Genomic DNA, 13,716 nt, shown 5'->3' with positions numbered 1-13,716 from the left:
TCTATATATATTTGTATATGCACACATACATACACATATGTATATACATATCTAAAGAGAGACAGAGAGATTTCTAAAAACATAATAAAAGAATAAAAATTAGTCAACCCTGCTGGGGTCTCTAGAGGGGGAACAATAAATAACACCTAAAATCTGAACAAATTGATAAGACAAGAGCGGCAGATAGAAACCAAAATAAAATCTTTGCCACCAATAAAGGCCAAATGGAAGGACACTGCTCAGAGTGAGCACAGAACTCGGCTGAACTGCCTTCCCAGGCACAGGGCATGTTGAACCGGGCAGATGGCCTGTACAGCGTACAGAGGGAAGAAAACTCTACTTCTTGCAGGCAGGCAGATATAGCTCCCAAGAAGGAAAAGGAGAGAGGTGAGTCCAACGTGTCCAGTTTATTTTTCCTTAATGTATCAATCAGATAAGGCACTTCCCTGGAGTGAATAATGCAAAGCAATGACAGGATCCAGGATAACACATCTTCTACATGGAAAGAAACATCAGGCATGGGGGAGGAAGGGATGGGGGATGTGGGGAATCTCCTCCTCCCCAATATCGTTGCTGAGATGAGGAAACTAACTCAGAGAAAGGTGAAGAGATTTCACTGTGACACCCAATTAGCAAAAGGTAATGTCAAGTCTTTGGACTGCCAAGCCCAAAGATGCCGGGTCACCACTGCAACTTGACTCTCCGGTATGGAGGGACTTCATCTTCCCTGCAGTCATCAGCCACTTCGCACCTTCCCCCTGTGTCACAACCTCACCTGGTTCAGCTTCTCAATTTTCACTGACGTCTCCCAATACTCTTTCTCTAAGATGATGTTTAAAGCTGACCTATCACTGCTTGACACCCTCCCGGAAAACCCCAAACTCTTACCTCCCAGAAAACCCCACTTACCTGAGAAGCATGTTCTCGGGAGCACTTGGCAGATAGTTTGCAGCCCAAACCATCCTCATTTGTCCTAGCTCTCCTCATACACTGCACTACCTCCTCCAAGTTGACACTGAAGAAATTTCAGAACAAAATTCTCTATTAATCTTGCTAAAGGGATAGTGTTGAGAACATTGTCCATTTTGTTATTCAGTCTCCTGAAATCAACACACACACACACACGCCCCTCTCTTTTAGCCCTAATAATTGTGGATTTTTTCCTGATCAGGATACTTTTGCTTAAGGTCAATATAGTTAATATAAATTGTGTTATATAGCATGCCACTAAGCTGTGTTTCCCTTTTTGCCTTGGTCATCAGGAAACTCAAATCCAAATTTGTGGTTCAATGTCAGTTGAACAGTATACGGTGTGAAAGTCTATGCATCAACAAACTCTCCCTCTTTTGAAACTCGCCCTCTTACCATACCCCCACTTTTTATTATTTCTATTCTTAAGACAACAATAATCCATTTTATGTTAGATTTGGTTACTCTTGCAAGAAATCATAAATCCCATGGGAAAAGAGAGACAAATAGAATGCATCTTTTTCTTCATTAAATTTGTGATGAATGAATTTTAAAATTTTATTAAAATATTCAATAAACACATATCACCCAGGCTTTTAAATCTTAGAATCAGAACATAAATTTTAACTTCACATAAAAAATTCCAAATATGTAACAAGCTTCCATCTGCCATCTGAAATCAAATGTATACAATTAGAATAGATTTTCTTTCTAAGTTAAGGTTGCTGACTCATAAATTATCAATTACATTCTATTTTTCAACACAGTGATTTATTTAAACTTATTTTCTTTTATCACTAAGCTAATTCACAGTGTTAAGAGAAGCATTCAGAGGATGGAGCATTTGACCCAGGTTAATTCTGTTTTATTTCTATAAATATATTCTGTATTTAAAATCATTAAGTGATTTATTTGGCCACTCTATATGCCATGTATAAAATATTGGCAGTTACTAAATTTTGATAAAAGAACCTCACTAATCACATCTTCCAAAGGCTCTCTCTGTTGGCATCGGCAGCTCAATTCAACCCCCTCTTTATCCCATCGCCTCTTGAGATTGGGAGGGATTTTTTGGGTTCTCGTTTTGGTAGTGTTTTCACTCAGAAATATCAACTGTTGCTGTCATTCTTACGAAAGTAGGTTATCTCATTGTTGGGTCATATACGCCAGGCTTATTTCTTGCAAAATATTTTTTTAATAATCCAAAGTCCAGTCACTCGACCAGTTGTCAGTTTGGCCTTTATTACCGGAAGCAAAGGGGACAGAGAATGAGAGCGTTTTGTTTTCTGTCCTCTCTTCACTTGTTCTACTCTGATGTACAGAGAGTAAAAAGAAACTGGTGAGGGTTTTGGTTTTGTTTTTAATGCCAGATATATGGTGACATTTATTTCTTTTTTATTTCTTTATTTTTTAGAGAGAGAGCGCAAGTGAGCACGACAATGGGGGTGGTGAGGAGAGGGAGAGGGAGAATCTGAAGCAGGCTGCACGCTGAGTGCAGAGCCCGATACAAGGCTCAATCTCGTGACCCTGAGATCATGGCTTGAGCCAAAATCAACAGTTGGACATTTAACCAATGGAACCACCTAGGTGCCCCTATGGTGACATTTATTTTAAACAGAGAAATTAAACATGACTTCTTACATGCATAAAGATTATGACACACTTGATATTCACCATTGATTTCTTCATCCATTCATTCACAAAATATTTATTCAGCACCCACTCTGTGCAGACATCATTCTGTGAGCAATCAAAGGAGGAGCAAAGCCTTACCATGGAAGAAGCCAGAGAAATAGAAGCCAAAACACCTATCCTTTGGAGAGCCAACAGGTGACTTTAGGAAGTACAGTATACCCAGGGCCTAGCATTCAGTAGGTGCCACATAAATGTAGGCTGTACTGACTTGTACCTACAAAAACGATTTCAGATCTCTAATTCAGCACCATGATATTCATCTAATATCAATACAGATCAACCTGAGAAGCTGTGGGCCGAGACTATGTGCGTTACTCAGACAGCAAGACTATTAGACCCTGCTAATTTAAATTCACCTATTTCATTTCAATTAATTTCCCCCACATAGTTGCTTTCTGTTTGCCCCCTAAAATTGGGAAGTACTTATAGAATGCAGGCTTTGAAGCTAGACTTACGTGGATGTTTTTTTAATTGAGGGATGAGTTATATGCAGTAAAATGCAAGATCTTAAGGTGCATGGGTGGTTCAGTTGGTTAAGAGTCTGACTCTTGATTTGGGCTCAGGTCACGATCTCAGGGTTGTGAGATCGAGCCCCATGTCAGGCTGTGCACTCAGCACAGAGCCTGCTTGAGATTCTCTCCCTCTCTCTCTTCCTTCGCCCCTCCCCCCACTCACATGCACTCTCTCTCGCACGTGCTTTCTCAAATAAATTTTTTTTAAAAATATTTTGCCAATAAAAATATGCAAAAAATAAAAAATATTTTGAAAATTTGTTTCAATGAGTTTTGCAGCTGTATCCACCCATGTAACAACCACTTAAATAAGATACAGACCATTTTTATCATCCCAGTAAGCTTCCTTATCCTCCTCACCAGGCAATCACTTTCTGATTTCTATTACCACATATTAATTAATTTTGTCTGTTCTATAACTTAATATAAATGGAATCTTAGACCATGTACTTTTTTGTCTGGGATCCACTACACAAGTAGTGGATGTTGCATATTAATTAATTTTGTCTGTTCTATAACTTAATATAAATGGAATCTTAGACCATGTACTTTTTTGTCTGGGATCCACTACACAAGTAGTGGATGTTGCATGTTGCATTAATCAGTGGTCTGTGCCTTTGCTCTGCTGAATAGTATTCCATTGTATGGATAAGCTACTATTTGTTTACCCATTCTCTTGTCAATAGAAATTTGGGCTGTTTCCAGGTTTTGGGCATAACTAAATTGCTACCGTTTTTGTACAAATCACTTTGTGCACATATTTTCACTTTTCTTGAGTAAATACTTACAATGTAATATTTCTCATACAGTAGCTATATGTTCAATTTTTTAAGAAGCTACCAAATACTTCTCCAAAATGGTTGCATCATTTTACATTCCTACCAACAAATATATCAAAGAAAGTTCTGGTTGTTCCACATGCACACATTTGGTATTGACAGTCTTTTTGGTTTTAGCCATTTTCGTGTGTGTGAAATATTAGCTCACTAAGGTTTTAATTGACATTTCCCTGATGAGTAACAGCTTTTCATCTCCTTCTTGCTATTTGTATATGATCTTTGTGAAATGTCTGTTCAAGATTTTTGCCCATTCTTTTTGTTTGTCTTCTTATTGTTTTGTAGAAGTTCTTTATATATTATGAATGTGAGATCATTATCACATTTATATTGCAATGGTTTTTCTCAATCTATGGCTTGAACATTCATCTTCTTAATGAAAAAGCAGACCTTACCTGGTGCCTTCTCCCAGGTAACTTCTCTGGAGAAGGATTTAGAAGCATAGTCATTTTGATATCACTAATCATCAATTTTTCCTTTTCATCATAAAAAGAAAAGCATTTCTCTAATTCTCTTTCTGTCTGCTCTCTGATCTTTTAAAGCTTATGGCCTTTGCAGGACTTGACATGCCCCTAAGGGCATCTATATATCCTTCACTTGAATTAATTGCTTCATTCTCTAAATACACATAACACTTTACTTGTCTATTTCTTTCTAAATTAATAGTTGGCAGGTCATAAACCCAAAGTTTTTCTTGAGCTCCAGACCAAGATATCTAACCACACACACTTAGCATGTCTACTTGGACATTTTCTTCAAATTATGCGGCCCCCAAATGAAATTCTCTATTCAGCTTCTTGCAAAGTTATTCTCTCTTTGTGCTTCCTATCATGGTGAGTGGCACCACCATCTACCAAGTTCTCGGTGTTTTTTGACTCCCATATCCACTCCTTCAACCTAAACCATCACCTCCCACCCTTCATCCCAAAGATCTTAAATTTACTCACTTGTCTCCATCCTACTGCACATCCCAGTCTGACCACTGTCATTCCTCATCTAGATTCCCATTTCAGTTTTGTCATCTTCTCCTCACCATGTAGTCTTTCGGGTAGTTTCTAGAATGTGCCCAAATGTCTCTTCTTATCTTTGCAGTTGAAGTTCCTTTGCCTATAATCCTCTTCTCTAGGACTTCCTTGATCTGAAATAGCACCATGTCCCCTACCTTGATACTCTCCATCACCATACCCTCCTTATTCCCTTCTCAAGACTCATGACAGTGGTCATATTTTTCTCGTTGCTTTCTCTTGCTAAGACGAAAGTTCCAAACGTAGGCTCCCTGTTTCTTCTTGTTCACCAGCACATCTCCAGGATCCAGCAAAGTGCCTGGTATTTGCTAAGGATTACCAAATGAAGGAATGTTTCCCTCAACACTTAAAATCTAGGCACCTTTTTCATATCCTATTCACCCTCAAACATTCTTTTTTTTGCAGATAGCAGGTATTATGAATACCTTCCTGGGTGGATCATGTTGACTTCCTTCAATATCTTTTGCAAACTGCATCACCTGTCCCAAATCAGAAGGGGAGTCCAGCTTTGCTCACCTTGCTTCATGTGTCCTCCAGTCTTTTCCTCCCCTAGCCCATCTGTGCCCATATCCCAACCCCAAATTTATTATTTTCTCTTAATACCCATGCACAGCATATATAGAGCTGCATCTATAAGATACTAAATAATAAACAAAAGTAATTTTAGGCAGATTCAGTCAATTTGGTAGAGAGAAACCAGCTGCAGAACAGCTGACTAATCAGCTCCATCGGACAATAGACCAGGTAGACATTGTGTTCAGACACAAAACCTCGCTGTTTCCTGTACCCTCCTCTGCTGGTATCACTCCTCTCTCGTGAGGGTGTTTGAGTCTGATCCTCTCAGCCAAGTGGCAGATGGAGAAATTGTTTGCAATTGAGATGAGAATATTTTATCAGACTTCCTACAAATGGGGTCCACTGAATTTTAATCTGCCAGCAAAGCACTGACAAAAAAGGAGGAAAAGTCTCAACAGGACATCCTGTAAGGTCTCCTCAGGAATTAGTGTGTTTTTGGTCAACATTCAGTTGATAGATGATAAACTTCCAAGGGCAACTGAGAGAGCCCTGAAACAGACACTTCCCTGGTCCCTCCAGCCTCCCGGTGAAGGCTGGATGGCAGAAGGGAACCTGGGTCAGGAGCCAGGAAGTCTGTATTCCAGACCTGGTTCTGGCCCTGACTCCTTAGGTCACCGCCTGTTGGTGATGTCACTTTTCAATCTCTCGGTTACTCCATCTGTACAATGGAAAGAACACATCCTATTCCTCCCAAATGGGTTGTGAGGATGCTTAGGAGATTTGTATGCCATCCAGATAGATGAACCAAAAGTTGCTTGTGAAATTAATTATATTTTGTCCTCCCCTCTCTCATACAACTCCACAGTAGGCTCTATATCATAGCAATAGCCTGGATGTTTAATGAGCAAGTTGCTTGTGAAATTAATTATATTTTGTCCTCCCCTCTCTCATACAACTCCACAGTAGGCTCTATATCATAGCAATAGCCTGGATGTTTAATGAGCAGTTACTACATGTCAGATATGTGCAAAGCAAATATGTATATGCGAAATGTACTTTGTTGCACATTGCATGAATAATCTCCTTTAATTCTTACTAAACCCTGGGGGAGAAGGCTAAAAAGGACACAGAAAACATGGGAAACAGAGTATCTTATTAATAGATAGATTTCAGCATTGCTTAGAGCCTTAACAGAAAATGGTTTTGGAAACCAAGGTGTATGGCACTATGTCATGCCTCAGAAAATATCTTCACAGGCAAACTGAAACAGACCCAGGCAGCCATCCCCAAAACTGTATTTGCTATCACCTCTTAAGTACCCCTCCGCCACCTCCTTCACGCACAGATACAATATACGTACACAAACACATATACAAATGATGAGTCCAAATTTATCATGCACCGACTATGCGCCAGGTACTGTGGCAAGCATTTTATATATATTATCTCACTTACAGATCGCACCAACTATTGGAAGTAGGTACTATTTTTAGCCCCAAGATGATAAAACTGAGATGCAGAGAGTAGCCTGTTCAAGACCAGAGGTAAGCGATGGAGCTAGAAAGGGAGTCCAGTATTTCTGAAATCCACAACTTACATTTTTATTCACCACTCCATACTATCTCTCATTGCATTATTTCTCATTTTAGTATTTCTTTTTTTAAAGATTTTATTTATTTATTCATGAGAGAGAGAGAGAGAGAGAGAGAGAGAGGCAGAGATATAGGCAGAGGGAAAAGCGAGCTCCCTGCAGAAATAAATAATATCTTAAAAAATAAAAAAATAAAAATGCTTAAACTGGACCTGGCCTTCCTAAGGAGAACATTTTATTAGAACTGAATGGCCTCCACAGAGCATACCGGGAGAGTCCCCCTAATTCCCAGTTTCAGTGACTGAAACTTCTGATTATCCCATGGGCAGCAGCAACTCTGCAGTCATTTACTGGGGAAGTCTCATGTTGCTTTCCTTCTGCCAAAATAAAGGGGTGTAAAAGTAGATCTGCCTGGGCACTGGCAAAGTTAGTTCAGCTGTTTCCCATTGCTGCTTTTCATTGAGATCTTCTACAGTCCATTCTTCTCTCCCATGTTTCTGGTCTTCAGCCCCTTCTCCCCCTTATTTAGCAGCAGAACTCAGATGAGCAGGGCTGCTCATGTGTGTGGCTTTCCCAATACTGTCCATGGAAAGACAGGATGCCCCGCTTCACCAGGGACAAGGGAGACTCTTTATTCCCAGAGAGGAGCAGAAATGGGCAGATCGCATCTGCTTGGAAGGGAGTGGTTGGTTTGGGTGTTGGACCACCATGGCAGTTGCTGGTCTCTTCTGTTATTATGGAAAATCAGGAGCGGAGCCTGTCACTTGTCATCTGTTCTTCGAGTGTAACCAACTTTTCTTCCATGGGCCATTTGGTGTGACTATGAATGATGGCTCCGGCTAAATGACACCATCCTGATGGTGGAGTAAACAGAAGTGATGTTGGAACAGACGCCTTGGATCCAGTCTGTGTTTTTGGAGAGCTGCAGAGAGGGTCTGGGATTGAGAGGGATGTGCCGCATGCTTGGGGCTGAGGTCTTGCCTGTGTCTCCTTTAATCTCCCCTGAGCTACGAGGCTCAAGCCAGGCTAGTGGAGGATGACTGCACACATTTACTTGCAATAGATTCCATGTAGAGATGTAGAACATGCATGGCATTTCAGAGTCATTTAGCTCAATTCTCTCATTTTCTAAGACAAGAGATGGAGGCTCAGGAAGGCCAAGTGGCTTGCGTGAGGTCATGTGGCCAGTACTGGCAGAGCCGAGATGACAGCATGTTCCCTGCCTGCCAGTTACGTGCTCCTTCTACTCCATCACGCCCATATCCCTATACCATGTTCTCTGTTCTAAGGTACTACTGTTTAAAAAACTGCTTGGTTTTTGAGGATTAAAAAAACTCCTCTGCTACCACATTAAATGTGCACACGAGTTGTAAAACTTAATTTAGACATATTAAAATGAGGGGCACTTGGGGGACTCAGTCAGTTAAGCGTCTGCGTTCAGCTCATGTCATGATCCCGGGGTCCTGAGATCAAGTCCCGCATCAGGTTTCTGCAGGGAGCCTGCTTCTCCCTCTTCCCCCTGCTCATGTTCTCTCTTTCTCTCTCTTAAATAAATTTTAAAAACTTTCTTTAAAAAAAAGATTTCATTTATTTATGTAGAGGCGGCGGAGAGAGAGAAGGAGCAGGGGGAGAGGCAGAGGGAGAGGGACAAGCAGACTCCGCCCTGAGCATGAGCCTGACACAAGGCTCGCTCTCACAACCCTGAGATCATGACCTAAACCAAAACCAAGAGTGGGACCTACCTAACCGACTGAGCCACCGAAGTGTCCCTAGTTTGAAGATTTTTAAAGTTGAGACACGTCAAACTGTCATTTGCCCACACAAGTATCATTTTTGACCCACACAAGTGGACATATCGTATGGTCCAACTTAATAGTTTGTGCAAGCCACTGCCCTAGGTGTTGAAAATGCATAAGGAGGTGAGACACAGTCTATCGATGCTCAAGGGGCTGCTGGGAGAGAATCCCATAGAGAATTCACCATGGTATGTCAGTGCTATGTGAAAGAGGGACAGAGAAAAGACAGGTAGGGGTAGAAATGTAGTGTCCTGAACTTGGAGTTCACTCCTTGCATTAGTAAGAGTCCAGATCCAATGGAATAAGCACTAAGTCCCCTTTCCTGCCATCTCAGCATCTGAGGATCAGCCAGCGAACCCAGAGTCTCCAAGCAAGTCTGAGAACAGGGTGAGCTCTGAACCTGCCAACCTTGACTGAGTCTCTTTAGCATTTGTTATTTTTATGGGTCCCTGAATGCTTCCCTTGAATATTAATTTTCTTCAATTCTTTAAGTATATATTAGTTATTACATATTTTTGATTAATATTTGATGGCCGCGTAGGCTGCCAAGAGCTCCCATAAATTTCCCCAGTGGATATCTGGCACTAGGTAAGTGTGGGAGACCCCTTGTGTGGAGCAAAGACATCAATCATTTTAAGTCTCTGACTCCACACCTTAATACCCAAAGATATATTGCTAAGAAGCCCATAACAAGTCATTAAAAATGAATGTCTTGTGGCAGTTTTCATGCCTGCAGAATTCAGCGGGGGAGGGAGAGGAATCCGGGATGTGGCCAAGCCCAGATAGCTCCCTAACATCTCACTGGGCATTTTTTAAAGATTTTCTATCCCTCACTCCAGGACCAGCTACATAATCTGCAAGGTCTAGGGCAAAAGGAAAATGCAGGGCTCCTTATTTACAATTATTAAGCATTTTGAGACAGTGATGATGGTGCATTAAACCAAGCATGGGCCATGTGTGCAATGACACAGGTCAAAGAGCCCTGAAGCGTGGCCTCTCTCTGCCCTCCTCAGCACCTGCATCTCCTTCTCTCTGGAACTTAGTCCCCATCCGTATGTGCTTCCAATAACAACAGCAATAACAATAGCATTTACTGAAATACTGTAATAGGCACTCACTAACTTTTATTTTTATTAACTCATAAGATCAAGAAAAGGTTATCATTAACCTTATTAATGTAATTATTGCCCCCATTCCTCAAATGAGGAAGGAGATAGAAGCTTGTGATGGTTAATCTTGTGTCAACTTGACTGGACCACAGGGTGCCTAGATACCACAGGGTGCCTAGATATTTGGTTAAACATTATTCTGGGGGTGTCTGTGAAGGTGTTTCTGGAGGAAACGTTTGATTGGTAGACTGAACAGACTAACCTCCCTATTGGGGGTGGGCCTCATCCAATCAGTTGAAGTACTGAACAGAACAAAAATGCTGACTCTCCCTCGAGTTAGGGGGAATTCCTCTGAGCCTTTTGTTTTTTATTAACTATTAACTGCCTTCAAAATGGAACATCAGCTTTTTCCTGCCTTCAGACTCAAATGAAAACATTAGTTCTTCCTGGGTCTCTAGCTTGGCAGCTGCAGATCTTGGAACTTGTGAGCGAATTCTTATTCGTATGTATGTGTGTGTATATGTATATACATATATATATACACACACACATATATATACATACATACATATGTATGTATTTCACAGAAAAAATAGATGAATAAATAGATGGTAGATAGATAGTCTATTCCTATTGGTCTATTTCTCTGGAGAACTTTGACTAATGCAAAGCTCATATGGTTAAGTAACTTGCCCAGTGCCTCAGAGTCAGTAAGTGGTAAGGTTGTGATGTAAATACACCTGCAAGTGACTGTAGCGGCACTGAAAAAAACATGTGAACTTGGCCTGCTTAGGAATAAAGGACTAAATCCATAAAGCAGGGCAGAAACCCATCAACAACTTTCATTTGGTACAGGGCAGAACAAGCCAAGCAGCTCAATGCAGAGAAGATGGCCCTGTGAACTCAGGCCGAGCTCTCAGATCCAAAGAGACCCCAGCTTTGGTCCCAAGACTGCTTCTAATAAGATGGCCATGCTAGTGAGCCCCTGCTCCCCAGCCTCTAGGGGAACCTCATCTGGGAAAAGAACGAGCTGGGCTTCACGTCCTTGGTGAAGTCCTTTCCCATCTAAATACTGAGGATTTCATGGTTCCATCCAATGGGCTTCTGGGAGGAAACTGTCTAGGATGATAGATACATTCTCTCTTTTGGTCCCTTGTTTGTTTGTTTGTTTGTTTTTTAATTTTTTTTTTATTTATGATAGTCACACACACACACAGAGAGAGAGAGAGAGAGAGGCAGAGACACAGGCAGAGGGAGAAGCAGGCTCCATGCACTGGGAACCCGACATGGGACTCGATCCCGGGTCTCCAGGATCGCGCCCTGGGCCAAAGGCAGGCGCCAAACCGCTGCGCCACCCAGGGATCCCTCTTTTGGTCCCTTGAGATGACTTTTGTTTTTTATTAACTATTAAGAAACTTACTGCTAGGTAGGGGGCACCTGGGTGGCTCAGGGGTTGAGCATCTGCCTTCGGCTCAGGTTGTGAACCCCAGGTCCCTAGGATCGAGTCCTGCATCAGGCTCCCCACAGGTGGCCTGCTTCTCCCTCTGCCTGTGTCTCTGCCTCTCTGTGTCTTTCATGAATAAATAAATAAAATATTTACCAAAACAAACAAACAACAACAACTTACTGGGCTAGGGAAATGACCCCACATCACGCCCTCCCATTGCACAGGATGAAGAAGGATGCTCTCAAGTACCAGCGATGCTCAGGGGGCATACTGGACAGGGATACATACACTCACTCAATTCTTCAGTCCAATCTGAGGCTTACACAGGTTTTCTTACCGGTTGGTGTTCTGAAAGTGGGTAGAATGTGCTCCAAGGCAGTTTCAAGGAAACCTTTGTCAGAAACCAGAAGTCCCTATCCTTTCCCCCATCTTAACCTAGAAGAATGACAAGATTCAGAGGAAGAAGGGCAAGAAGGAAGGCAACTAATGCTTTTTTTTTCACTCTCTAATTTGTGCCAATTCCTGAGACAGCCTCTGGTTTACATCATCTCATGGTAACCTTGCTGCACAGGAGATACTATCCGTACTTCACACATACCAATCTGAGGGGCAGGGAGATGAGGTGACTTGCTTGTTGTCTCAAGCTTCTGAGCAATGAGCAGAACTCAAAGTCAAACCCAGACCTTTCTACTGCATCACATTCTCCGAAATGACCCGTGCTGAAATTTCAGTGCCATACATTGAAACAGAGTCTAGAATCGAGTTGGGCACTTTGAATGAGTCCTGAAGCCTTTGGTGTATCAAATACATCAGCAGTTGTTGAAATCTCTAGCACAGAACATTCCACCGACAGCAGGAGTAGAATCCAGAGTTCCACCAATCTTAGGATCGATAATCTAGAGTAGACTTCAGTCCTTACTGCTGTGATCTCAGGCTCTATTCCACAAGGTGCTGGTCTAGTCATGGATACGACCCTGGAACTGTGGAAATGCAGCATACAGCACACAGCTGATCAGACCACAAGAGTGATTGAGAAGTTCTCTGCTGGCACACACATGCCACACCTCCCACACGGCCTCATCTCCTCCACAGGACTCCACATCCTTCCTGCACCCTTTACCTTTCTCATTTGCTTCCCTATATTTAGTCCGGTGGTAATTAGTTAGACCCATGGTTTTACAGCACGGGCAATTTTACCCTCCAGGGGACATCTGGCAATACCTAGAGACAGTTTTAGTTGTCGTGACTGTAGGGGTGCCACTGGCATCTAGTGCATAGATGACAGCGATGCTGCCAAGCATCCTGCAGTACACAGGAGGCCCCCACAACAAAGAACTATCCAGTCCAAGTATCAGTGGTGCCATGGTTGATCTAGACCCAGGATGGCGAGTGTCTGCCATGAGTGTTCCTCCTTCCTACTCCCTTTATGTCCTTTGCTGTCACATCCAGTTGATCAGGACAGTCATTCCCTCTGAGCCCAGCTCTGAACTCAGAATCTTCTCAGCACAGGGCTCCAGGGAGCGGCTAATAAGTGACGGGTGTGAAAATGCCCAATGAGCTCGATTGGCCATCCTAATGTGAGACGTTTTTTGTGCTGGCCGGGTCTACCTATTTTAACTGTCACCCTTTCAAAGCAAGGATCATGTTTCTAAACTCTATCATCCCCAGTAGCTCCAAGATGGAGACAGGAGAAGACAGAGAGAAAGAGGAAGAAAGGGAGGGAGGGGGCAGGAGGGAAGGAAGACAAGGAGGGAAGGAAGCAAAGAAAATTAAAGAGAAAAGGAGAGAAGAAAAAGAGTGATGTAAAAAAAAATAGGAATGGAAAGTAGATGAAATGAAGTTCCAAACGAGGCTCCATTGAGATCCACGCTTTGAATAACTGAAGCAGCCCCTCTGTGTGAGGAGCTCACTTTGTGTCTTGTTAAGGGGGCTCCTCAAAGCCAAAAGGGCCCACACAGTGAGCTCCCCTACCATCAAGAGTTTTGCTCCCTGTCAGGAGAACCTCATCACTGTCTTGGTCACCACAGGTGGTCAGGCACACTGTAAGAATTCCCATTTCCTCCAGTCCCTCCATCACCCCCAAATACAGAGCTTTCTTGCCAAAGGTGAGATAGAACTGTCCTTTGGAGTCAGTTTTCCCACAGGCCATGCAGAGTGCCCCTAAAGAACTAGGATTCAAGATCTTCCCCAAGTGTCGGTCAGCCCTCCTGTGGTGCAGAT

At 42.4% G+C, this 13,716-nt stretch overlaps 1 protein-coding gene across 9 annotated transcripts in view; it reads right to left on the bottom strand.

The window, feature by feature from the left end:
- LOC112921781 (uncharacterized) overlaps positions 1-13,716 on the bottom strand; it is a 201,441-nt gene that overhangs the window by 125,912 nt on the left and 61,813 nt on the right. For 2 of the 9 annotated variants that reach the window (XR_011996378.1, XM_072733286.1), the window contains one exon: positions 910-1,015. The exons of 5 other annotated variants lie outside the window; for them this stretch is intronic. Coding sequence is in view for 1 of the 4 variants with exons in the window: in XM_072733285.1 (XP_072589386.1) it covers positions 910-968 (59 nt within the window). In the remaining 3 variants the exon portion in view is untranslated. Of the gene's footprint in view, positions 1-909; positions 1,016-2,742; positions 11,168-11,673; positions 12,477-13,716 lie in introns of those variants that run through there. 2 more of the 9 variants (XM_072733285.1, XR_011996380.1) reach the window with 2 other exon arrangements.

This window comes from Vulpes vulpes, chromosome 13 (assembly GCF_048418805.1).
Source record: "Vulpes vulpes isolate BD-2025 chromosome 13, VulVul3, whole genome shotgun sequence".
Classification (NCBI taxonomy): Eukaryota; Metazoa; Chordata; class Mammalia; order Carnivora; family Canidae; genus Vulpes; species Vulpes vulpes.
This window is presented reverse-complemented; position numbering and strand designations above follow the sequence as displayed.